Source organism: Apiotrichum porosum (genome assembly GCF_003942205.1).
Source record: "Apiotrichum porosum strain DSM 27194 chromosome Unknown scaffold_6, whole genome shotgun sequence".
Taxonomy (NCBI): Eukaryota; Fungi; Basidiomycota; class Tremellomycetes; order Trichosporonales; family Trichosporonaceae; genus Apiotrichum; species Apiotrichum porosum.
The window spans coordinates 656,499-681,395 of NW_021167113.1; the positions used below are offsets into that span (position 1 = coordinate 656,499).

Genomic DNA, 24,897 nt, shown 5'->3' on the forward strand with positions numbered 1-24,897 from the left:
TCTTCGTCCCGACAACGACCTCGGAGGGTAAAGACACTGCCCCCAGACACGATTATGACCGCGATATCGTCCGTACAGGCGCCTGGGACCAGCGTCGAGGTTTGCACGCCGTCGATGCACGGCTCCAACGGGCCGAGTTCTTTTCCTTCTGGCTCGGACCATTTCGTTGGTGGCTGGCGGAGACAGACCATGTTCCGCCCGAACTCGCATTCCTTCGATCCATGTAAATCAGTAACCCATGTGCCGCTAGTGGCCGTCCATTCCGTCCAAACGCTCCACCCGAACCACGGGGAGTCCTGCGCGCAGCTGTAGAACATGCGTCGCGTGTGTTGAGGAGTGGCAGCGAGTCCATGTCGCCACGAACATCGTGATAGAAGGTTTCGGCGGGAGGGACGGTGGGTGGAGTAGCGCTCGGGCCTGGCGAGGTACGCCGCAGTCATCCCTGAGCTTGGTTTCGATATCCATGCAGTTTCGACTCCCCAAGCAGGTCAAGCAAAACGTTCACGTAAAGTGAAGGAGGGCGACGTGGGAAGACCTGCACGACGTTGTGGAATGTTGGCTGAGGCAATGTGTTGTCCAAATTTGGGTTCTGGGAGCCGCAGTTGTGGTAACCAAGCGCGCCGAGCAACAGCACATGGGGCGATGCGCCGGCACGGTCGTTGTACTGTCCACCCTGTCGAACAGCACGAGAGGTATGCGTGTTGAGCGCAGAGCGTGCAAGCAGACGACGACAACGGTGACAAGGGGGTTTCAAGATCCGAGTTCACAGCCCCAACTGCCAGCTGGGTGAAAAGAATGATCAGATCGCGGTGCCGCTCGTTCGGATCACGATGGTGGACGGTGGACGTGAGACATCCGCGGACGCGGCGTCCAATCGATCGCTCGATTGATTGCACTCGGGCAGTATTTGGGCAGCGGGGGTGGCAAAGTTAACAGGCATTGAGATAGCAACCAGTTGGGTCTGCGAGGAAAGCAGAGCGCAGAGACCTGCACACGATGAAGCAACGTCGCTGGTCCATGGGGGAGATCGGGTCTCATGATGAGACATTTGACTGAACCATGACTGGGGTTAACAACGAGGACCGCCAGATAGTGTACGAACCTGTGTAAAGTCCCAGATCAAGCGACTGGCAGGATTCTGAGACGACGAGGAGTCTCACAGCAACGGGAAGGCGACGTGGACATTTTGATGACGAAGCTGTGAACGTTGTCCGCAAAAAAACACGTTCTTGAGACGGATGCTGTTCAGAGATTTCAAAAGATCACTGCAAGACGGATGCGAAGCAGCTGCTCGACGCAGAGATAGTGGATGGATGACTGGCGAATGTGAAGAGTTCGAAATAGGAGATGCTTTGTTAGCCAGCGGTCGGGGATGAAGGAACATTCCGAAAACCTGGGCCAGCCATGCCCAGCCAAGGGGTGGGAGCAGGCGGGAAGCTAGGCGATCAAGCGAGATGATTGCGGACATGCATGCCTTCCGTCTTCGCTGCCACAAGGCGGTGGACGCTTCCTACACGGTAGACCGAGCATAGAGACGAGCCTGCCCTACATTTTCTGTCTCTGCATGCTGCTCTCCCGACATCAAGGAGGGGTGAACTGCACACTGCGAGGTGAGAGTGGGTATGGTCAACAGCGGGACTAGTAATTTCGCTGGGCTTGGTGGAACCTTTCCATTCCATCGGAGCAATCGTTGATGGCCTTGGCGTCGCCGAAGGCCCAGATCACACTGTGTCATGAGTGTGGAGCGCCGAGATCCCAATCCAGTCCAGACACCGTTGCTTTCTTGCTTCATCAGTAAAGCCATGAGATTGCCATTTTGGCGATGTGGGTGATCAGCGCAGCCAGTGGCTGGTTTGTGTGGATCTCTCATTGGTCCCGTTGACAGTCGGCCAGAGCCGAGATGTGCTGCCTCGCTATCTGCCTCGATCAGGCATGCCGCAGGCCTCGGTTGCACGCGCAGTAGTCGAGTCCCACATCCCACAATCCTGAGCTGATCGAGGTGGGAGTTGAAAATGAACAGCTAAATCGACTAGTCCGACATGTGACAAGGAACTATTATGGTGTGTTCATCGTGCAGCCGTCGGGCCGTGGTCTGAACCGGCACCATGTTTTCGTTACTCGCTTGCTCAATATTGCAGGACCGACGTGACGGAGACGAGACCCACGAGATGGCTGGCTGAGATTGCTGAGAGCCTCCAGCCTGGCCGATGCAAAAATGCCGCACACATGAGAGATTTAATTTGAGCATGCGAGGAGAATTGAGCTGCGAGGTCTGTCAATGCCATGGGCATGAAGGCCAACATGCAAGTTGCTTCCCAGGATGCTTGCTTGGGTCTGCATTTTCACCCAAACCCCATTCCGTGAATCCCGTGGATGGATCCCGGTGCCTTCTGAGCCACAAATCACGTGACTTTAGACGTTGACGTTGCACTCATGCATGTAGGCAGCTGGCCGGAAACAGTCGCCAGCAAGGCGGTGCTGAATCGGGGCTGGTTAGGACGGCGTTGGACGTTCGTACGACCCCCAATTGCCAATGTATCAACGGTGCTATAGAGCTATTGAGCTACTGAGTTATGGAGCCGGTGGCCACAGGGCCACTGAGTGCGAGCTGTATGCTTGTGCCATCACAGAGTTATGACAGCGCGGCAGGTACAAAATGCGGCTGCTTCCTGCCAGAGAGGACACGGTGTGGGGGGCGAGGGGGGCGAGGATGATCTGCGTAGGGTATCCGCTCTCAGCCTGACAGACATCACAGTCCAGAATAGTGGGACACTGGAACCTACGAGTATGCCACAGGCAGTGAATACCAAGGTCATCAACGAGCGCGTTCTTGGCCGTTATTGCCATTCTTCAATTGGTAAAGGAAAGAATATGGTGTCCAGTATCTGGAAGCAAGGCGCTCCACGGCTAAACAAACATCGGCGTCGCCTCACTGGAGAGCAGCAAGACGTCGGCTCACAAAATAACCAGCTGATGGACACCTACATTCTTCATGTTATTAGAATTATAGCTCATGTCCAGGCGTAGACGAAGGAACGACATCCGTCTCCTGGTCGCAGCAAAGCCAGCCAGCCAGCAAAGTGGACGACCGGTCCTTTTGCACGGTTTACGATTTAGAGTCTGAGTGTGGCTTGACCCACTCAATTTTCCCACTTTTCTGTGGCCCGGCCCCACTTTTACCCCATTTTGTGCTGCGGCGCCCATCGACGACGGTCCGGCCCTGGCTCGTCCATGAAACGCAGGGACACGAGTCCTGTTAGGGTGGCTTGCGGATGGCACCAGGTCCCATTCCAGGACGAGCGGTTCACACACTCCGAACCGATGAGGTCCAAAAGTCGGGCGAGAGCGCCAACACCTGAGAGCAAAGTGGGCGCCCTGGCAACAACATTCACAAACCTCCTTGGCAAGGCGGTTGCGGTCCGCCCACTTCCGCAGCATACCTTGTCTTGTTCACCGGTACCCATGAGCCAACAGTCAAACTATTGTGGGTCCGTCGTTCTATATAGTTTGACGATATTGTTTCGGGTTGACATATTGCTGGCCACAGGCCACCCATATATTGCCGATGCCGGACCGCCTCTCGAAAGGTCTCATGGCCAACGTCGGGACTTGTTCGCTTCAGCAGTCCTGTAAGCCCCATTTCAGGCGCACAGTTGCCGTCACTTGCTACTACTGCACTGCATCCTGCTACAAACGCTCACATTTCTTTACTTTCCAACCAGTACTACTGCGTATGATTCACTTCACTTCTCACGGCACTGCCTCTGGTGTCTCGCACATCTCCTCAGGCGGAGCAGACTCCTTACTTGGGACCACCGTTGTCAAACGAGCTGGCGTGCTGTTGTGAGCAGTCAGTAGTGGTATCGCGCTGAGGTCAATGATTGAGTACGTACGGTCATGCTGTTCGCCGCCAGGGGCTTGCTCTTGTCCATGCCGTTGTTGCTGCCGTTGAAGACGACGCCCTTGATACCCGGTCCACCCTTGACGCCGGTCGCCTTCTCGAGGCGGGACGCGAGGTCCTCCGAGACCTCACGGAAGATGGCAATCTGGCGAGCGATGATCTCCTTGTCGCGCACGGTCGACATGTGACCAGAGACGGTCTCGATGAAGCGCTTGCGGCCAGCGTCGTCAAACACCTTCTCCCAAAGCGCACGGGGGGCGTTGAAGTCCTCGGGACGAATGGTCGAGAGGAAGGCGATAGCCTCGGCCTGGAAGTGGCCGTGAACATTGTCGACGTCGACGTAACGGGGCTTGAATTGGATGGGGTCGAGGGTCGAGATGTAGTTGGCGCGGCCACCCTGATTGTAGTAGGCCATCGCACCATCACGCTGGAAGTTTGCCATCTTGTAGGCAGGGTGAGGCTGGTTGACAGGCAGCTGCTGGTAGTTGGTACCAAGACGGTGGCGGTGGGTGTCGGGGTACGAGAACAGACGCGACTGGAGGACGGGGTCGGCTGACGGCTCAACACCGGGGATCATGTGCGAAGGGCTAAAGGCTGCCTGCTCAACCTCGGCGAAGTAGTTCTAAGGCTGTTAGTGTCTATCCACACTTGGCGCGCCGCCTCCATCAATACCAATAGGCGACGAGACTCTCATCGAAGATGCACTCACCTTGGCGTTCTTGTTAAGGGTGACCTTACCAATCTCGCGGAGGGGGTAGTCCTTGTGAGGCCAGATGTGGGTGAGGTCAAAGACGTTGATGCCCTTGTTCGCCCAAGCCTCCTCGGCCTGCTTGGCAGTCATGGTCTGAACCTTCATCGTCCACGAGGGGAACCTGCCCGGGTGTCAGTCGACGGCATACTGTGGTAGTCATCACAACAACTCACTTGCCCTCCTCGATGCTGTAGTAGAGGTCCTTCTGACCATGGTCAGGGCTGTTCTTGGCAGTGGCGACGGGGTCGGTCTGGTTGACGACACCCTGGTTCGAGAGCAGGTGGAACTGAGCGTAGACCCACTCGCCCTTGGCGTTGACAATCTTGAGTGTGTGGCCATAGTATCCGTTCATCTGACGGAAACCATCTGGGATACCGCGGTCACCCATGAGGTACATGATCTGGTGAACGGACTCGGGGTTGTTGCTGATGTAGTCCCAGAACTGTCACTGTTAGCCAGCCAGTCCGCCATCCTTCCCACTATGAACTCACCATGGTCGCGTCATCGCCACCGCCGAGGTGAGTCGCGGGGTCACGCTTCTGCGTGTGGATGAAATGCGGAAACTTGGCCGGGTCTCGCAAAAAGAAGATTGGGGTGTTGTTGCCTACCCAGTCCCTGCGCGGCTGTCAGCTCGGTGCTTGATACACATGCAAGGCGAAGCGTGCTACTCACCAGTTGCCCTGCGAGGTCTTGAACTTGACAGCAAAGCCACGGGGGTCACGGGCATTGTCGGATGAGCCCGATTCGCCGCCGACGGTCGAGAAGCGGAGAGTGAGCGGACACTTGGTACCCTGCTTGAAGAAGTCGGCAAGACAGAGGTCCTGAGCATCGGCAGTGCACTCCCACTCGCCGTGGGCACCGGAGCCCTTGGCGTGGACGACGCGCTCGGGGATACGCTCGCGGTCGAAGTGAGCGAGAAGGTCTGCAATGTGGTCAGTTCACCACAGGGGCAAGGAGGCATGCGGAGCACCGGATTTGTGTGGACGGGCTTGGCGTGGACGCCACGCATGCATTGGCCCACGTGCAGCCCGACATGTCGCTTGGCGCTGCCTGCATCCTGCGTTGTGGGGATGTGGGGGGCTGGGGAGGAATGACAGTAACATGTTGTCCCATACGAGGTGGGCATGCACACGATTCACACCCATGGTGTGAGAACAGGCTACGCAGATTGGCCGATCGGATCGGAGGCAATGCCGGACCATGCGACGGAATGACATCGAAACGCGAGCAGCATCATCGGTGGCGACGTTGAGAGGGGTGTGGAGGACAGTATGGAGGAAAGAGTACATACCGATGAGATGGTAGTCCTGGAGAAGGAGGGGACCGTTGTTTCCCGCACGCTGGGCACCGTACGCGTGAGGGTACGGAGCACCGTTGCTGGCGGTATAGACGCTGAGGACGGTCAGACAGGGCATCTAAAACAGCCAGACGAGCCACATACGTCTCCTTGTTGGTTGCGTCGCGGTCGGTAGTGTAGCGGTCGCTCATGGTGTGCAAGTCAATATACTGGGTGCAGTTGTTGACAGATGGGTGAGAGTAGGAAGAGGAGGCGACTGGTGTGCGATATGTATCCATGTCATCAGCCCGTCACCTTCCTTCTCGCGGACCGGGTTGACTGGACAGGACGCCCCACGCACACTCCAGCTGCCATTCACGTGCATTCACCCACCAACACCACGCGTCACCTTTGTCAGCCCGCAGCAGGCTCTGTAAGCGTGCGGAGTGCATATCGGGACTCGAGCGGTGACGCACAGTGCGCTAGTTTACCCGTCTGGGCCTCAGAAGCAAAAAATACATTGCATGTGTCGCCTGATGTATGGGTTTGGATGGGGGTCGGCTATGTCATCGTTTTCGCAACGTCACATGCTCCAGGCAACAACACCCTATATCCGCTTCTCGCACTCGTCGTCGGTGCAGAACGCGAACCACTCACTCTACACAAGCTCTGCGCCTCCGCAGTCGGGGGAATGGTTTATCCACCAATCCCAGCTGCTAGATTGAACGCCGTCCGTCACTTTGGTCATCACGCATGCATCCAAGCCCTTGGCCGCAGACTGCGGCAAACTTGGCAGACTGCGGCGACCTTGGCGGGTGGCAATATAACGTCCAGGCCAGGCTCTACAACCAACCACTTCAGCGGCTCGGCGCGAGCACCATCGTTCCACAGTACACACAGAAGAGGCGGCCAGTGCGCGGGTCCGGCCATGGAGCGCAGGTGTGCCACTCGGTGCCGTCCTGGGTATCCTTGCTGGCGCTGGGCTCGGGAACGTTGGCGGTGAACATGATCTCTTGGCGGGTTTGGATGTCGGTTGTGTGTATACCTGTCAGTTGAACGCACTAATCAAGGCTGGATCTGAGCCCTCTTATGCACGATGTGCCTCACTAACTGATCGCAGTCGCAAACAAACTTGTGCCATCAGACAGGTGTGCTCTCCTCTGTTCGAGTGGCCGCGTACGTTTGAGTAACGATGCGGCGCCAGGAGAAATGGCTTCAGTTTCACATACAAAACTCTTGATATCAGTTGGAACCATACCTTGATCCAAGCTGGGCAGGGGCCGGTGATGTACCGGTATGTCTGTCACTGTTCATGCGTGAATGTATGGTAGGTACTACAAGGTAATGATCGTGCAAATAAGGTGTGTGTGTGATTCGTGTTATGTGTAAGCCATTGTCCGTCTCAAGCAAGCATCATGAGGAAGCCGAGCGCTCCTGCGGCAGCCATAAGTACCCAGGAGTAAAATGTACTCGCGGTGACTTCTGAGGACGACTGCAGTGCGCCTCGGCTGTCGGTCGTTATCGCTGTCGCTCCGGGAACGAGGGTGAGAGCAACGTGAGACGTGAACGTCTGATGGAGGCATCAGCTGCGCCACCTCCATTCCAGTCATGTTCCATCAACTCACCTCGAGCACAGTGTTGCCATTGGCGTCCACGGACGAACCTGTAAGGGTGACGACGACTATTTCGGCCGTCCCAGCAGTCGCCGTGGGGTCGGTTGCGGTAAGGGTTACGAGGGCTGTTTACTCAGCAACGAATCGACCAGTATCTCATGCTGACTCACCCACTCCGCCGCCACCTGCGACAGTCTGTGCGGCGCTGGCAGTCACAACCACGATGGCTGTGGCCACGTTCGCGCCAGTAACGACCTGGCCGTTTGGTTGTGTACTCGTGTAGGCATTGGTGACGACTTGAGTATAGGTGATGGGGGGTGCCGGCGTTGCAGCAGCACCACCATTTGCAGGCGTGGCAGCTCCTCCGTTCGCAGTTGTGGCAGCTCCCCCGCCTCCCCCATTGTTGTTGCCTGGCGTGGTCACCCCGGCAACAGGCGTAGAAGCCACACCGCCTCCTCCAACCGGTGTAGTAGAGGGAACACCGTCGCCTCCAACAGGCGTGGAAGCAGCGGCGCCGTCTCCAACAGAGACCACTTGGCCGCCGCCGGGAGTTGTTCCACCTGCAGGAGATGGCGAGCTCGATGCGACAGCATCGCCCGTGTTGGCAACAGTGTTGGGGTCAAATGGGAAGGAAGAAAGCGGAGGATCGGATACAACAGACGCTGGCTGCTGTGTGACGGGATCGCTTCCAGCGACGGTTGGTTGTTGGGTGACGCCGCCTCCAGCACCAGACAAGGTCGAGAGGTCGGCAGGGCTCGTGCTCGCTGGTTCTTGGGTGATGCCACCACCGGCACCGTTATTGGTGCGAGATATACCTGATTCTGAGCCAGTGCCCTATCCATATCAGTTTTATTCCCTTGAACACACCCTGCTTGCTGTCACTCACACCTTGAGTTGTGGGCGTTCCCACAATGCTGATAGGTGGAACAACGGAGCCAGTTGGAACAATGGCACCGGTTGGTGAATTCGTGACGTCAGAGATCGGGGTCGCGATTGTGGCAACATCGGTATTCGGACCAGTACCCACAGCGGGTGTCGTAGGCGCAACGGGGGTCAAGACGGGGGTCGGGACGGGGGTTGAAACAGCGGTCGAGTCGGGGGTCGAGACGGGGGTCGAGACGATTGGCGTAGGCGTAATGGGGGTCACGATGGGGGGCGGGTTGGAGGTCACGACGGGGGTCGAGTCGGGGGTCGATACCAGAGTCGAGGGAGCCACAACGGGGGTGAGGTCGGTAGAGGTCGGAGGTGTAACAATGGGAGGTGTTGTTGGCAGCGAGGTTGCAGCGTCAGTGGGGGATGTCGTCATAATAGATGAGATGCTAAGGGTTCAGAGATCAGTGACCTGATCCCGATCACTTTTGGGCCACACAATGGGAGAATAACGCACACTGAAGTCTCCGCCGGCGGGGACTGGGACGACGATGTAGTGTCGGTTATCGACGCCGGCGGAGGTGCTTCGGTGGAGGTGGGGGTTGCAGGCGGGTCGCTTGACGTGGGAGGGGCAGGGGGAGTGGAAGGGGATGGAGGTACTGACGTTTCTTCGCCAGCAGTTGTGGTAGGAGGGGAAGAGGGTGGAGGTGCTGACGTTTCTACGCCAGCACTTGTGGCAGGAGTGGGAGTGGGTGGGGATACTGACGTTTGTTCGCCAGCAATTGTAGTAGGAGGGACGACGACAGCCGTGGTCGTTGGGGGAGGCGGTGTCTCCGTGGTGGTCGTTGGTAGGACCGGCGGTGCAGCAGTCGCGGTGCTGTGAGGTCAGTCATACATTTCCCCCAAAGGATTCAGACGGTTTCTCTACCTACTCGTTGTTTGCACCTGTAGTTGTCAGCATTTGCGAGGTGTGTTCGCGACGAGAGAGCCAATGGCAGCAGTTCCCAGAGCCTAAAGGTGATTGTGTCACTCACCGACTTGTCTGCGTCCAACACCGACTCGGTGATGGGACGCTGTCGCATGCTGGGGCGCGACTGCAAAGCCGACAAGGAGCACGAGTAAGCCAACCCGCATCACCGATGACTGTGTAGTGTTAAGAGCTGTGGTTAGCAGACACACGAGGCGTATATGTGTGAGAGAGAGTCAGAATGTGTGGGACATGGAAAGAGATGCAAGGTGCCTTGGAGATCGAGCAAGGGCGGGGCATATTGAGCCTGGCTTTGGATTGTCCTCGGCAGATCGGCATGTCAAGGCATCACCGCTGTGCGGCGGAAGCCGTCGTTGAGTTTGCTTCAATGTCGCTTCCGCTCCGCTGGTTTGGCACACATAGGCAACCATGACGTACACCAAAGAATGTGGTGGGCCGTGGTAGGACCAAAGCCGCCATGTTCATGAAACCGCAACTGCCGCTGGTTGAGGAAAGCCTCGGGCGTTTCGATGGTCGAAATGTCCTAGACGTCGTCTGCGCGCGGCAACACTTTCCACTCATTTCATTTCCCCCCGGACAACAGCCGCACCGCTTGGATCCTATACATCAATTCAAGCTTCAAGCTCTTTGTCTACGTTGCCGCGCCAATTGCAGCTTCTCTTGCAGGTTGGTCCATTCCCACAGCACCTCCATCGTGCTCGCCCGTGATGCCAGATCGAAATCAATCAGGACAACATCGCCACTGCCATCCAGCCGCTGACGAATGTGGCGTGTTTGCAGTTCACCGTGTCTGACTCCCACAGCATGCAGCAGTCGGTATGCTCGTTCAATTGGGATACTGGTGTCAGCTCTGTACTGTCTCTCAAGAGTGCTCACATCCAATTCGGATGCAGGGAGCTCCAGTCATCTGAGACCGCCGGGCCAACTCGCTCGAGAACACACAACCAAGCCGTCCCTTCCTCTCCTCCATCGTCAGCACACCAAAGGCCGTAAAAGGTCGGAACAACGGTTCCCATCAGGGGAGCCAATGGGCCAAAGTATAACTCGGCCTCCTTCTTAACCAGCTCGTTCGCTTCGTCACAGTCGAGGTCGGAGTCTGAAGGGCAGAACTGGTTCGAGTTGTCGTCACCAGAGCTGCGGTGCGTCGGTTCCGGAAAGCACTCGGGGTAGGTGATCTTGACCACGACGGGGATCTCAGGTGCTCTTGTGAAACGAACGATATCTCCAGAGCTGGACACTGGCGTTCGAGTTGACATGGAGGCCCTGTAAGCTGTCCACAGATGGCCCCTGCCGCACGCTTGGTCGATGCACACCAAGTGGTGCTTGCCGGCGAGTCGCGCGCGTCGGTCAAAGCTCACTTCGAGACCATCCCGAGAGCCCCAGCTCTCAAGCTTGAGACACCGCAAGTCGACCCCAAAGCCGAACCGCTGGAGGTAGAGCCACTACCTGTCAGACTCGTACCGCATCCACGGACATACCTGATCCCACTGATCCAACTGGGCTCTGGAGTCTTCGTCCTCCGTGGTAGTACCTGCCGTGGTCTCGCGCGCGCCAGGTAACAGGTGGCCACTGTTATTCTCAGCGGCATCCGCCGCCTTTGAGGACTCGGCTCTCGCCTCGTTCACTGGCTGCAGTGGTTGTGCGACCGTCACAGAGTCGTGTGTCATGGGTGGGGTCAGTGAGTGACAGCAATGTCAAGCCATCAGTGATCAGTGACAGAAAGCCGGGAGGCCCAAGCTTGTTCAAGAAGCACAGCACACATCACACGTGTGCCCATTGTTCCCATCAACCATGCAAGATTCAGACATCAAGAGCTTCCCATGCACGACTGCAGGGGATAGGGATTGATCGTGAGAGTCAGATAACCACACGCAGTCAGTGTATGAGTTCACGGTGAATCTGCATGCGGTGTACGTACCCTCTACCCACTACCACGAGGTGTACCCTTCCTCCTCCTTTTCTTCACAGTCCCAGTCTTCCTCCTCGTCACTCGTCGGCCGGACAGGTTCCAGACGGTCCATGAGTTGGAACCATTCAGCCTCTCGTACCCCTTCATCCATCGCGCACGCGCGATCAAAGTCGATGAGACACAGCGCGTCGGTGTTGAGGCGGTGTCGGACATGTCGGACTTGCAGCTCGCCGTGAATAAGACCGGTCGCGTGAAGCCGACGGTACAGCTCTTCGATGTGAGGCCTGCGTGTCAGTCGGAGGGGCTGCTGTTCCAAGCTTACAGCCAGTATTGGCCAATCATGGACCATTGGTCGCTCACTGGACAGCCGACCTGCTTGAGAATCGAAATGAGCAGCTCGTCGGTGGTTCCTGGAATGACGGCGCGCCAAAGACCGTAGAAGGAAGGTACGACTGAGCCGACCAGACCATGCTGCGCCAGAGGGCAGACGTAGAGGTACGCCTCGTCGCGCGCCCACTCAGACTCCATGTACAGTGCATCACGGTGCAGACCTGGACGCGCCATCTTGACTACCACTCGGATCTTTGATGAGGGAAGGATCTCATCAGAGACGTTGATGGGTGTCAGCTTGGCGGAGAAGACCGTCCATAGATCGCCGTCGCCTTCGTGCTTGCCGAGATCCAGCTGGAAAGTGGGCTGTGGAGGGTCTGTCGTACCGTTGAACGAGATGGTGATGTCGCCGTAGGCATCGGGGACGATACAGGGGAGGAATGAGAGGGTGGTGATGTCAACCGCCAGATCCAGCCGACGCAGAAGGACGGTCTGCAGATGAGCATGGTTTTCATCGCACCTCACTTACCTCCAAGCTTGGTGAGTCACCCTTGGCCCGGGGCGGGTGCAGTTGGTTGAGAAACGAAAGCTTGGGCATGGGGTTTGATGTTGTGGGTGGCAAATGAGGCAATGGGAGACAAGGAGGTGTGAGGAGGGAAGCGGAGGGAACGCGTGTTTGTACCCAGAGGGAAGACAGCCGAGGAAGGTGGGTCCAGGCTGTCGAAGGAAGGTGTCTGCCATATCTGGATGGTTAGACTCGCCGCGTTGGTGATGGATGGGAGAGACAGTTGCGGCATGCAGTGGATTCGAGACGCGACGCGCTCTGGCTGGGGCCGATTTGAGGGGCGCAGTCGAGCTTTCAGCATGTCACATGGGTGCGTTTGGATGGGCCGTGTTTGTGAATCCAACACTCTGACTGTCCTCGCTTGTGTACGCTCCCACCACCGTTCGTTCGGTTAGTCAACTCATGAAACGATCCATGATGGGCACCAGGTCAGTTCCGTTGTTACTGGGCTCTCACAAATGCTTACTTGCCGATATCATTACGTTCCTGCGCACAGGCTATCACCTCGGCTGATTTCCAGGGCAGGCAATGTTCTAGCATCAATGACGCATCCTGTTGCGATTTCCGGCCGAACGACCAGGCCGAGACAACCACGACGGCTCACAGCAACGCCTGCAGGGAACCCATATAAGCACGCCTGTGTTCGCTGGCGTTCTTTGAACCGTCCATCGCACCATGGTCGCCCCCAACACTGCCCTCGTCGTTCTCCAGTCTGTTGGCCTCGTTCTGTCCTTGGCCACGTTTGGCGTGGCCCTCGCCAGCCTCATCTTCTGGTGGGAACATGGATGGGACTGGCGTGAGTAACGACATTCCCACCATTTCACCCCGCTTGCACACTCTTACAGGACACAGTTGTGTTCAAGCTGCCCCCGATTCTAGCAATATTCCTGTTCTCTGGCCCTTCGTTCGTGTATTATCTTGCACGGTGAGTCCCAGTTAAGGCTGTGTGGGGTGCGTCACTGACAACACAACAGCCTTGCGTTTCCCGACAGCGCCTCTGTCAAGAAGGACTGCTCCATACTCAGCGGGTTCTTCTTGAACGGCATCCTGTCCTCTACCATCTCGACGGTACAGACAGGGGAACTGAAGTAAGTGTGTAGTGCATGACAGTCGCTGACCAGGCAGTCAGCTCGGCCTCGCAACCACAATCCTTAGCTGGATCCTCACCATGCTGGTGCGTTTCCGGTAGCGCTGTGTTCGCTGATTCGTTAGATCCTTGGCACGGCCCTGTTCGAGGCCTACTACGTCGCCAAGCACTACGGAAGCACCCCCGGGTCTACCTGCAGAGCTTCAAAAGGGCTACCCAACCCATCAAGCTTCCTGACCACGACGATGACGATCAGCCTGCTTCTCCCGACCTTCCCGACACCATGGATTCAGATGCGGTTGGAGCCCTGTTCGTGACTACCAGTGGAAGCGTCGTCCAGCCGTATGATGCCCTCGTGGCTCTGCGCATCGCTGGCGCTGTCATTGCAGTTATCAGTCTAATTGCGGCGATTTTGAGTCTTCACCACAGCTGTGGGTGCCCGCGTGTCTCTGCGATAACTGTTTGACTGACTCGTTTTATCAGCGGGTGGTAACGTCTTTGTCCTCATGAGCCTCATTCTCGCTGGCGCGGCCACAGTTGAGCACCTTCACTAGTGTGTGGCTCTCCATAACCTCTGGGAACGGAAGATCTTGCTGATTCGATTGAAGTCTCGTTCGCCTTTGGTGGACGCCGTCGTATGCTACGGCCGTCGTCACCGACACTGTCTCGCTTGGCCTGCTGTGCATCTACGGGCTCATTGTCGGAGTTGCCGAGCTGGTCACTGACAACTCGTACGGTTGACCGTTGATGTTAGAACTGACATTCTCCAGGTCGCTTGGAGTCTTTGCATGGTTCTTGGCCCTCACTGTGGGTGGAGCCTCACGACAATGGTCTCTGACGCCAACAGATGTTCATCACCGTCCTGCTCGAGACCTTCTACACGACCCTCCACTATGGCGGCGAGTGGAAGGCGTGGTGGCGCAGTTTCCACCACCTGGCTCCCAGTCCGGCACTTGTGGGTTACTGAACGGACCGTCGACTAACATCTACAGGCCGAAGACTAAGTCTCTTCTGGGCATGATGTGCATGATGTGCTGGTGGATCTCACTACCGATCACCAGGCTGCTTCCTACATACTGTAGTCACAGTGACGGTGTGCGATTCTGCAAAATGTAGCGGGAGTTCCGAGTCCCACTGGTGGTTCATCCCGTTTGCACGTTTTGACTCAACTTCTGACGTCTTATAACAAGTCTTATACAACGCTGCTGACGCGCTCCGAATCCTTCGTACCTGTCATCTGGGCTGAAGTCTTGGTCTGAGCGAACTTGCGCGGCGAGATACCTGATTCGAAGAGCTCATCGAGCTCTGAGTATGTCCTGCCAGCCGTCTCGTTGTTAGTCTCCGTTTGGTTTTGTGTACTGCTTACCTCCGGTGTGAGAAAGTAGATTCCGATCCCGCCGAGTATAGCTAGGCCTGCAAACAAGTACGCAGCTTTCACTCCCCAGTCGGCACCATCCTTGGCTAACATCAATGGCACACAGAACTGGAAGATGAGGCTAACGTCAGCGTCATTTGACAGGTGACTTACTTAAGGGCCGAGTAGCAACCAATCGCAAATCCAGTGGTCAAGGACTTGAGGTATGGTGTGGCCGTTTCGGCTGCTGAGATCCAGCCCAAGGGAGCTGCTGACATAGAGTAGACAAAGACCTGTAGTTAGCTCACAAATGAATGCTCTGCGAGCCTACCCAAATGCAGCTCATTGCCAGTGAGCCCCGTAAGGCGCCGTCCGTCGTTTTAACTGAGCCAGTGATTCCCAGTCCAATGTTGGCCAGGACCATGAGGACACATCCCCAGAGCAGGACAGGTCGGCGGCCAACGAGTTCTGTTGTCCAGAAGGAGATGGTAATGCCGACCAAGAGGATCACATACATGATGACCGTCGATTGGAACGGATCCTTGATTCCAGCCATTTGGAACAAGTCTCCAGTCAGCTCTCGTCCTGTGAAATGTCGCTTACAAGTGAGGTATGAGAAGAAGATGGGTACTCCACACAGTTGCTGCAGCATGATTGGCATCATGGAGGCCAGCGTTCGACGGAGGTTCACCCCCTTGAAGATCTCGGCAAACCGTGGCAGTTTACCTTCAGCGTGGATTGCCTTCGAGTGGGCGATCTCCTTCTCCATGACAGCGTACTCCCGGTCCACATCATAACCAGGGATGTTTCCATACAACCTGCGCAAAGAAGCTTTGGCTTGGGCGACATTCTGCTTTCCAGCCCAGTACCATGGGCTTTCGGGAAGAATGACCATTATGATCATCCAGATGCCAATGAACACCCATTGTGAGTAGACTGCTCGGCGCCACTTTAGTGGTTGGGCGGACTATTGTCAGCTGGCCACCCAAACGTCACGACGCCTTACCGTTTGGATTATCTGCAGAGCAATGGCAGATGCGAACTGGCCGAGGGCGAATGCCAGGCTGTATCCACTGAGCAGGGCTCCACGGATTTGGGCTGGGGCCACTTCGGACACGTACTGCTCATCAGTCTCAGTCTAAGCCTTCCGAAACCCACTGTGGTGATAGAAACTTGAACCATCCCAAGGGCTACCCCCATGAGGGTCTTGGCTGCAAGCCAGAGTTTCCACTCTGTCGCAGCGCATTCCAGAGACACTCCCTGGTCGTCAGTGGGCAGTCTCATAAGGGATGTCCAACTCACCACGATACAAAAGACGGTGAAAGTGTACATGGTCCCCTTGCGCCCAGTAGCGTCACTGAGCCACCCGGCAACTAACTGGCCGATGAGTTGCGTGGAGGCCAGTAGACCGCCCCACAGGGACATGTACACGGCGGGAATGGCAGCGGTGCCACTAGCATCGACTGTACCAAACTGATTGATGAACCCTTGATTCGACACAATAGATACAGTGACACTGGAAGTGAGTAAGCCGCACACCCAATGGGGACCTACACATATTCGTATCCGTCTGACAGACCAGCCCACACGGCCAAGGCGCAAAAGAGGGTAGACTTCCAGAAGACACGTAGGACTTGCGCTCGTGAGTAGCCGGCGTAGGCACTCTCGCAGACCTCGGCGCCAGTGGAGGTGTAATGGTGAGGATCACTCCCCTTGTCGTCTTGGTGTTCGATATGCTCTCCTACAGGCTTGCTGTCCTTCTCCATGTTTGCGATTGGCAGCAGATAGAGCAGATAAGGGCAGTTTGGTGTCACCACATGCCCGTATATGTACGGTGGCGACAACAAGCCCAACGGGCGCTCGGCGAAACGGACGCCGAAGCGACGGGGTATGGGGGCGCGGGGGTATGGGGGCAGTTGGAGCGCCACGTGAAGAGTGAATCTCCCGTAGTCCTGCAGTTGAGGCCCCACGGGCCACGGGCAAGAGGGCGCCTTGACTGCACCCTGGCTGTGACTCCAATTGTTCAACCAGCCGATAATGGGAACGAGAGGCTTGCTAGTTGACAACGGAGCGGTAAATCATGGGAGGCAGTTGTGGTGTGCATTTACTGCGGCGTCTCCACCGCCGGTGGGCAACACTATCAGCCAGACGCTAGTAGCCGGACTAGTAGCCGCAGAACATATCCTGGTATCTATCGGTGACCAACTCACCGAGTAACCACAGGTCGACTCCTGTGTATGGGACATGCCTCCAGCTGCATGTGCTTATAATGAACTCCTGTTGGCAACACAGCTCAGCCCCATCTGAAGTCCACCATGCCCATTGCAATCCAAGAGTAAGCTTGTTTACGACTAGCGAAGCTGACAACAGCAACCCCGTCATCATCACAATCTCGGCCGAGGAGCGCGCCCGTGGTGTCGCCTCGCAGGCGACCATCCTGAAAGCCATAGTTGCTATCGCCGAGGATGGGCTGGTCGTCTTGGACAATGCCATCGACTTATCCCACATAGACGCACTGAACAGGCGCATGGTCAAGGAGGCAGAGGACCTCATCAACCGCCCAACCACGCACTTCAAGTAGGTACACGGATGACAGTACCCCACCCACCCCATTGGAAGAGATTTCGCTGACACACCCTGAAGCTCGCCGGGCAACCTCTCCCAAGTTCCACCCATCTGCGCCGACCTTATGTTCGAAGATGTCTTTGCGAACCCTTTCGCGGCAGCCATTATTGAGGGCATGCTTGGTCCCCACCCCGAGGTCCGCTACCTTCACGGTAACACCGCTATGCGCGGTGAGGAGAGGCAGGATGTCCATGCCGATTTGGCCTGGCGTCACTGGCACTGGCCGTTTGGTCTGGTAGTGAAGTGAGTTGAGAATGTGGCTCTCAAGTTGGCTGACGAACAGTATCATGTTGATCGAGGCTGATAAGACCAATGGGTCTACCGAAGTGTGGCTGGGAACGCATCGGGACACGACACTGGCAGACCACATCGCACCCGACGCTGGAGTAATCAAGCCAGAGCTTCTTGCTAAAAGACGCAGCGTACGCCCGCCTATTCAGCCGCGTATCCCTAAAGGTGGAATGATCATTCGTGATCTACGGCTCTGGCACGCTGGTGTAGGTTGGCAGTCGGAAGAGTCATGACGTTGACAAAATAGATGCCAAACGGCACTGACATTCCGCGGTGCATGATGGCAATGGTACACACACCGGCCTGGCTGGGCAACAAGCTGCTCTTGACCCTCCCCGAGAGTGTCCAACCTATTATCGAGTCTTGGAAAGGCCCAGTTCGATACTGCGCAGAGTACATCGATGACAAGAACTTTGACCACTTGGCTCTCGAGTTCAAGTATGACATGAGTACGTGTATACTCCATTAGTCGCGACTAACGTTCAGGCCCAGGAGGAGGACTGCCCAAGAACGAACGCGACAAGTGGGAAGCGAAATGGATAGGGGAGTGGGGTCATAAGTTTTGAATCGTACCCCCATCCATAGTGTTAGCTCACCGTCTGGAAAGCGGGACAAGGATTATGAACTAGTTGTGGTTCAATGAGAATAAGACATGCGTCCGCATGATGTTTGTAGTGCTCTGAGCATACAGTGACCACGGTAAATCTCGAAAAAACTAAAACATTACCCAACCGGCTTCGCCTCAGGACTGTCACCGGGTGTACATTGTTGAGATGCTCGTGACGTCTGAGGATCAGTCTGAGCATGGGAGTGCTCGGAGTGCTCGGAGTGCTCGGTCTGAGCATCCTCATTCGGATGCCTGAGCGCCCTGAGCAGACACTGACTCCGAACAGGGTTCGAGACTCAAAACTGCTTCGGACCAACACTTGTAGTTGTTCATGTACTACCATTTGTAACATACATTATGTACGTCACATGTTCCAGGGTAGGTTCCAGTCCATTGCCAGACTGGCATCGTCGCTGTTCGCGACAACCCTGACGTTTTCCTCCATTCTGTAGGTCTGTCGAGTCACTTGCCCTCCCATACGTTGTTGATTCACTGCGGTTGGGATTTCGACGACATCTCCGAGGCCCACTAATTGCTGTGAAGATTGTCAGACACACTTTTATGCAGACACTACGAAACTGACGTCCCATACTGCATGAATCCAATCGGCATCCTGTGCCGCCGTAGAGTTGTTGAAGAACATGAGAAGGTCATTGGAGATAGTGTTCCCATCGACCGACAGCCACGGTGGAGTTGGGTGAGAATCGTTCTGCGGTAAGTCGCCAGAGGCGATTGAGAACCGCGGGGGTGGTAAAGGTGGGTGTGTAGTCCACGAGCATGCGTGGTGAAGAAGTTGCCGTAGAAAGTCGGCATATAGGTACTGGGTGCACTCTCTGTCCGTCGAGACCGTCTCCAGTCGCACGACCATACTGGTGACCAGACCCAAATGTCTCTGACGCTCTTCGTCCGATGCAAACCGAGCAAAAGTGGGTCGACTGTGGAGGTCAGTATATAGCTGGGGAGATACCCTTTCACCTGAGCTTTAAAATCATGCAGCACGCATGTGTGACGAGAACGAGAATGTGGTCAGGCGCGTACTTCAGGAATTCGTTCCAACTGTCGTCAAAGTCCGAGAGTGCCTCTCGGGCATAACCTTGAGTCTTGTCCGTTAGTGAAGGGCCGTCATCTTGCACTCTACCTTGAAGAAATTACGCCAGACGTTTGCGTCCGCCGGCTTATTCAAAGTCATGTGGAGGGCGAGGGAGTAGATATTCATGAGCCAATACCGCTTGTAGCTGTCCATGTCAGTTGCCGCTGTGTTGATAATCCGCTGTGCTAAGTACAGGTCCACTCACAAACGGAAGACTTCCGCCAGCGGTGGTGTTGCTTCCATGTACGCTGAACCAGTTAGAGCAGAATTTAGGGACTACTGACGCTCATGGTCATATCTGAACAGGCAGTTAGCATGCGAACGCACTGCAAAGTGTGTTGTATGTACCTTGATAGGGCGTGGCGGGATGAAATGAGCCAGTTGGCAATCTCCCTTTCTGCGAGATAGAGAAGCTCATGTTCCTGTTGAAAATCAGTGTCGTCTACCACAATTGAGTCTCACAGGCCAGCCGATTGTCTTTGCGACTGTCTCCCTGCGTACGAGAGTCATCTGCCTGTTAGTGCATTGAAATGTCAGAATGCTTACCATCACTCGTTCCACTATCTGGTGGAGAGTCTGTTGAATCAGCATGACTGGTAACAATGTGCCTCACGAAGACGAGTTTCACAGGCCTATCTCGAGGGGGCAGGCTGCTCGTTTGTGCACTCGATACGAGATCTTCAGTCATACTACACCATCGCCCCAGCTGGTGCGACAAACTGTTTGTTAGCCAAATTGGCCCTGGCGTCTCACCTGTAGTCTTGTTCAAAGCAGTGCAACCTGGAGGATTAGGTCAACTTCAGGCAGGTAACCCACCAGGTGCGTTGTGCCGCATAACGCTGTGCCCGCTCAGCGGCTGTGCATCCGGTCGGCAACCCAAATATTGGAGATCGTGCCGCCAGGCTCAAATCATTTGCCATTCTGAGAGGTCAGTTGGCTTGCTTCAACTTGCAGTGCCTACCGCAGGCTCATGCCGAGAAGTGTCCATGATCTATCCGACAAGGTTTGACACTCAAATGAGGCGTGACTGTACATGGACAGCAATAAAAAGGCTTGTGTAGCCTGCGAAGCGGTCAGATAAACGCGTTTACCAACAGCACTCACTTCAATAGACTTGGCACCTGCTTCAATGGTTTTGACGACCAGCTTGTTAACCATAGAGCGCAGGTATGGTTTCAATTCACTCCGGGTAGGATAGTGCGGAATTGCGATGGAACAGACTGCAGTACGTCAGCATTTGCGGTTGCAGGGCCCCACCAGTCATGGTCAAGAGAGTGCAGAGTCGCATAGTGCGGTGTGGAGTGTGAAATGCGGGGTCTAATATGGTACAGTGTCCTGCGACGATCAGCAGTTGTGAGCGGGTCGAAGACCTACTATCATAATGAGTAAAGTAGATATCAAAAAGACGGTCAACATCTTCGGGTGTCAAGATCGAGTTGGGATTGTCAACGTCCGCCTGTGGATAACAGTCGTTGGAGTTGAGCAAGAGGCTCTTCCGTCGAGCGGCAATGATATCTCGAAAGTGGGAGAAGGGAGGTGCAGGCGATATTTGCTCCAATACCCGATGTTCGGCGGCGATTTCCTCTTTCTCTTGGCTAATGGTGGGGAATGGGGGGATGCGGGGGGTTGGGGACGACGGCTGGTCGATGGGCGGCGACGAACCTTGTCCAGAGCCTGGCCAACGTCCAGTTAGATCAGTGCATGCAAGGGGTTCATGACCTGTAAGGAAGGCATCGTCACATTGGTGATCCTCCAGCGGGGAACCGACGGCCTCTGACGTCTGTCTCGATCGTCGACGACGAGTGAGCTCCGGCACCGATTGGGTTGACGCTGCAATCTGCCCGTCAGCGAGCTCCAACTGGCCACCCACCTGGCGCAGCAGGCCCTCAATTGATATGAGGCGGCTCTCGAGTCCTTCATATTTCGCAATCACTTCATCGTATTGCTCAGTGAGGTTACGGAGGCTGCCCGTCAGCTGATGGTCGAGAGGTCTTCTTACCGCCCCATGGCTCTCCCACGGCCACTCGGCAGGACAACACAATCCAGACCAAGGCGAGTGCATTTCTGACAGGGAGGGTCACTGATCCCTACACATCGGGTCTCTGGTCTGTCAGCATCAACATGCATGGAGCTATCGATGTCCTCACTTGCTTTTCGGCACTCCACACAAGCGACTGGTGCTATTGAGTCGGGCCGGTCTGAATCGCCATTCGGCCCGCTTTCACGTCGCCGCTTCTGCCCACGGCTGGCACGGTGATTGTCGTCCGATGATGGAGAGTCCATTCTGCGAGCGGGTGGATGAAAGTGAGAGACAGGACAGGGGGCCTAGCAACCCGATAGTGCCCAGTCCCAGGTTGGTTCAGCTGTCGTCAATGTGTCAGGTGGTTTCGGCGGATCGGTGTCTGAGACGCCGGAACGCCGACACGGCCGGGATGACGACATACCTCTAGCGGGAAAACAACAGGAGAATGTCCGGAACAACGTCGGCCCCCCTTCCTCGATGCCATCCTTGGAAGCATGGCCCCTCATTCCGGAGATGGCGTCTGGCTTGGTAACATGAATCAGCCAGCGCAGGACCTGGTGTGCAGTGGTGTGACACGCTCTTGCTGGACTGGGGATCCGGTGGGCGGCTCGCTTACTCAACACACTTGCAGGACCGATGGCTTGGATCGTCGTCCTCGGGCCGATAAATACTCGGCACCCCCTTGGGCCTTTCAGACATTGCGAACGTCAGCATCCTACACTTCACACCTCACCATGGCGAACCAGAAGCCCATCAACGTCGGAATCGTAGGGTACGGTAACTCAGCAAGGGTCTTCCACCTTCCTTACATCACGCGTAACCCGGATCTCAACGTCGTCGCGTTTGTCCAGCGCACACCTGCACCTAAAGCAGGTGACAAGAGCATCCGTCACTGCACCGTCGACTACCCCACTGCCAAGCACTACACTACTGTTGCAGACTTTCTCAAGGACGCAGACGTAGACCTGGTTCTTGTGCTTACTGGGCACGGCGCCCATGCGGAGGTCGCAGAGCAGGCGCTCCTGGCGGGCAAGCACGGTAAATACCGGAATTCGAAAGCGCCGCTGACGGGAATAGTGGTCGTCGAGAAGCCGTTTGTCATCAGCTCCGCCGAGGCTGAGACTGTGCTGGCAGCACGGGACAAGAGTGGAAAGATCCTCAGTGTCTTCCAAAGTGAGCCATACAGGCCCAGACTAAGCAGCTAACGCCAGACCGTCGGTACGACTCGGACTTTCAAACGCTCCTCGATCTCACTCAGCGAAATGCGTTCGGCACAATCACCGAGGCTGAGATCCACTATGACCTGAATCTCCCTGGCTGGATGAGTGGGATGACCAGCCCCGGTTGGAAGCCTGGAGAGGGTATGAACTTTGGCATTGGCTGTCACTCTCTCGACCAAGCTCTCAGGCTGTTTGGCCGCCCCAAGAGCGTGACTGCCTTTTACCGCACGTTGCGCGGTGTCGAGTCCGAGGCCGAAGACTCGTTCACCATGACTTTCCAGTATGCCGACTCGCCCCTCCTCGTACATGTCAAAACACACGTCGCGAGCACGATGCGGTACCCACTCAAGTACTTTGTGCGGGGCTACGACGGGACCTTTATCAAGCATGGCACCGACCAACAAGAAGACCAGACCAACGCGGGATTGACACCTGCGAGCCCCGGGTTTGGCGTCGAGCCCGAGGACATGTATGGCGAGCTCACCACCAAGACCCAGGTGCTCGATTCGCAAGTTCAGGTCGGTAACCTCTGGATCGGCAAAGTCAAGAGCCACGTCGGCGACTATGGCCGTTACTACGCCGATGTGGTCAAGGCGCTTCGTGGAACTGGACCCTTGGTTGTCGACCCGGCCATGTCGGCCGATGGCATCCGGATCATTGAGCTAGCGAGGGAGAGCGCGTACAAGGGTGTCACTCTGCCGTTCTGAAGGGAGTGGTAGCTGGTATTTAACACAGACAGTCAGCGAAATGGATATGTATCGTTGGTATTTGAGATAGCCGCGATCACTGCTGGCATGACACGTGGCAAGGAGGCCGCAGGGGAATGACGCTCGAGGACATGGACCGGATATTGCACGCCCATGCGGCTCGCGAGGAGGTCGCTGCAAAACACGATATCGTATACATACTGGTCATCATTGGCAGTGCGTCAGCCAGCTCCATCGACGAAGGCAAGGGTGACGGCAGGGACGCCCAGGTCTGCATTGACAGTGTGTGAGAGGGCTGTACCAGCGGTGGCAATGAGGGACAGACGTATCGGGATGAAGGAGAATGCAGAGTGAAAAATAAAATACGGGATTTACTAGATTTGATACCGTGTGTGGTCCACACCAACAGGACCCACCTGTAGTGACGAATACGTCGTGAGGAAGGTCGTAGGTAGTAATGGATAAACGTATACATAAAATAGAATAAATAAACCCAGTGGTCAGTGACCTGTCGTGCACATGGTCTGCCTAGGTTCCATCGGTGAGTCCAGGGGCGGAGAAGGAACGGTGTGGCATACTGAGCGAAACCAACCGCGATCGAGGTTTCTGCCAAGACCCCTTTCTGGGTCCCCAGACGCGCTGGGCCCCGACGGTCACGGCGACACGGTAATATAAGAAGGACACTGCTAGGTGGCAATTTCCGTCTACGAGATTGAGGCCGACGTCGATGTGGAGATGGCGGGCGCCCTCGCAGCGCGCAGTCTGTGGCCGTTTAGCCCCAACCACCTACAGTCGTGCCGGGTCCCCGGGTCATTTGGGTCATCGACTCCCAATGCCTGCTGCAGCAGAGGGATGGGCGCCAGAAGGCCAGTAATTCAGATACAGGGCGTGGTGTGTGTGTCGTGCGTCGTCGCGGGATCCGCGCAGGGCTGGAGCGGCAGAGGGGCGCAGAGAGAGACACACACACACTTGTGCGCGCACAAGTGTGCGCACACACACACCTGTGCTGCCCTCTGGCTTCTGGCCGGCCGCCTCTGGTTCACCCCGAGGCCTGTGCCCAGGCCACTGCCTACTTGGCTCCCTAGCCCCGTTGGCCGTGTTTGTCCAGTCCGGTCACCCTCCAGGCATGCACAGGCAGGCCCCCGCTGCAAGCTATATATGCCTGCACAGATGCATCTTGTCTTCTCTCTTCTCTCTCTTCTTCAAAACAGTTTCTTTTCTTACCATGGTCGCGATCACCCCCGCCATGGTCCGTCTTATCAAGACAGACAAGGCCGAGTCGGAGGCCCTCTATGTCTTCGCCGACATTAAGAAGTTCTCGTACTTCGCTATCAAGAAGCAGATCATCGGCTTCGACTTGGACCCCAACAACGGGCAGGTCCTCTTCGACGTTGCCAAGGTCTCGGCCGAGGCCGAGAAGAACATTGCCCCCGCGGGCAACCACCTCGTGAGTTGAACTTTTTTTAACCCAGAACATTGGGAAACTGACCCCCTTAACAGGCCAAGCGCCGTCGTCCCGAGGACGAGGAGGTTGACGAGGAGCACCGCGCTAAGATGCGCCGCATCCACGAGTGGCGTGTGGTAAGCTCCCTCCCCGGCGTGACCGGACTGCGAAACTGCCAACCTTTACAGACTATGGCCAGCATCGAATCGAAGTCTACATATATTAGCATGCCTTGCCTCCTCTTGT

At 56.2% G+C, this 24,897-nt stretch overlaps 8 protein-coding genes across 8 annotated transcripts; 4 read left to right on the top strand and 4 right to left on the bottom strand.

Annotated features, from left to right (window-relative positions):
- Positions 1–3,802: 3,802 nt before the first annotated feature.
- EHS24_008036 (uncharacterized protein) lies at positions 3,803–6,140 on the bottom strand (the record flags this gene model as incomplete). The annotated part of the gene is made up of 8 exons (XM_028623363.1): positions 3,803–3,838; positions 3,894–4,523; positions 4,611–4,773; positions 4,826–5,094; positions 5,144–5,267; positions 5,325–5,574; positions 5,944–6,044; positions 6,094–6,140. 8 exons carry the CDS (start codon positions 6,138–6,140, stop codon positions 3,803–3,805), a joined length of 1,620 nt encoding a protein of 539 aa, XP_028476296.1.
- Positions 6,141–7,330: 1,190 nt separating this feature from the next.
- EHS24_008037 (uncharacterized protein) lies at positions 7,331–12,236 on the bottom strand (the record flags this gene model as incomplete). The annotated part of the gene is made up of 9 exons (XM_028623364.1): positions 7,331–7,498; positions 7,554–7,666; positions 7,712–8,375; positions 8,428–8,860; positions 10,381–10,841; positions 10,878–10,968; positions 11,329–11,592; positions 11,631–12,130; positions 12,168–12,236. The coding sequence occupies 9 exons, from the start codon at positions 12,234–12,236 to the stop codon at positions 7,331–7,333; spliced, it is 2,763 nt and encodes a 920-aa protein (XP_028476297.1).
- A 642-nt stretch (positions 12,237–12,878) lies between these two features.
- On the top strand, positions 12,879–14,294 carry EHS24_008038 (uncharacterized protein; the record flags this gene model as incomplete). Its single annotated transcript, XM_028623365.1, has 11 exons — positions 12,879–12,999; positions 13,056–13,128; positions 13,178–13,291; positions 13,329–13,377; positions 13,416–13,477; positions 13,501–13,721; positions 13,774–13,843; positions 13,899–14,021; positions 14,061–14,097; positions 14,138–14,245; positions 14,283–14,294. 11 exons carry the CDS (start codon positions 12,879–12,881, stop codon positions 14,292–14,294), a joined length of 990 nt encoding a protein of 329 aa, XP_028476298.1.
- A 188-nt stretch (positions 14,295–14,482) lies between these two features.
- EHS24_008039 (uncharacterized protein) lies at positions 14,483–16,410 on the bottom strand (the record flags this gene model as incomplete). Its single annotated transcript, XM_028623366.1, has 9 exons — positions 14,483–14,617; positions 14,657–14,786; positions 14,819–14,937; positions 14,976–15,211; positions 15,248–15,611; positions 15,651–15,764; positions 15,803–15,904; positions 15,947–16,160; positions 16,199–16,410. The coding sequence occupies 9 exons, from the start codon at positions 16,408–16,410 to the stop codon at positions 14,483–14,485; spliced, it is 1,626 nt and encodes a 541-aa protein (XP_028476299.1).
- A 549-nt stretch (positions 16,411–16,959) lies between these two features.
- On the top strand, positions 16,960–18,126 carry EHS24_008040 (uncharacterized protein; the record flags this gene model as incomplete). Its single annotated transcript, XM_028623367.1, has 6 exons — positions 16,960–16,979; positions 17,015–17,221; positions 17,288–17,512; positions 17,553–17,766; positions 17,808–18,009; positions 18,053–18,126. 6 exons carry the CDS (start codon positions 16,960–16,962, stop codon positions 18,124–18,126), a joined length of 942 nt encoding a protein of 313 aa, XP_028476300.1.
- Positions 18,127–18,531: 405 nt separating this feature from the next.
- Positions 18,532–21,319, bottom strand: EHS24_008041 (uncharacterized protein; the record flags this gene model as incomplete). Its single annotated transcript, XM_028623368.1, has 8 exons — positions 18,532–18,702; positions 18,751–19,147; positions 19,206–19,260; positions 19,320–19,402; positions 19,463–19,533; positions 19,581–19,679; positions 20,362–20,477; positions 20,632–21,319. The coding sequence occupies 8 exons, from the start codon at positions 21,317–21,319 to the stop codon at positions 18,532–18,534; spliced, it is 1,680 nt and encodes a 559-aa protein (XP_028476301.1).
- A 695-nt stretch (positions 21,320–22,014) lies between these two features.
- On the top strand, positions 22,015–23,207 carry EHS24_008042 (uncharacterized protein; the record flags this gene model as incomplete). The annotated part of the gene is made up of 3 exons (XM_028623369.1): positions 22,015–22,318; positions 22,358–22,453; positions 22,492–23,207. 3 exons carry the CDS (start codon positions 22,015–22,017, stop codon positions 23,205–23,207), a joined length of 1,116 nt encoding a protein of 371 aa, XP_028476302.1.
- A 1,246-nt stretch (positions 23,208–24,453) lies between these two features.
- On the top strand, positions 24,454–24,877 carry EHS24_008043 (uncharacterized protein; the record flags this gene model as incomplete). Its single annotated transcript, XM_028623370.1, has 3 exons — positions 24,454–24,654; positions 24,708–24,788; positions 24,851–24,877. 3 exons carry the CDS (start codon positions 24,454–24,456, stop codon positions 24,875–24,877), a joined length of 309 nt encoding a protein of 102 aa, XP_028476303.1.
- Between the last annotated feature and the right edge of the window lie 20 nt (positions 24,878–24,897).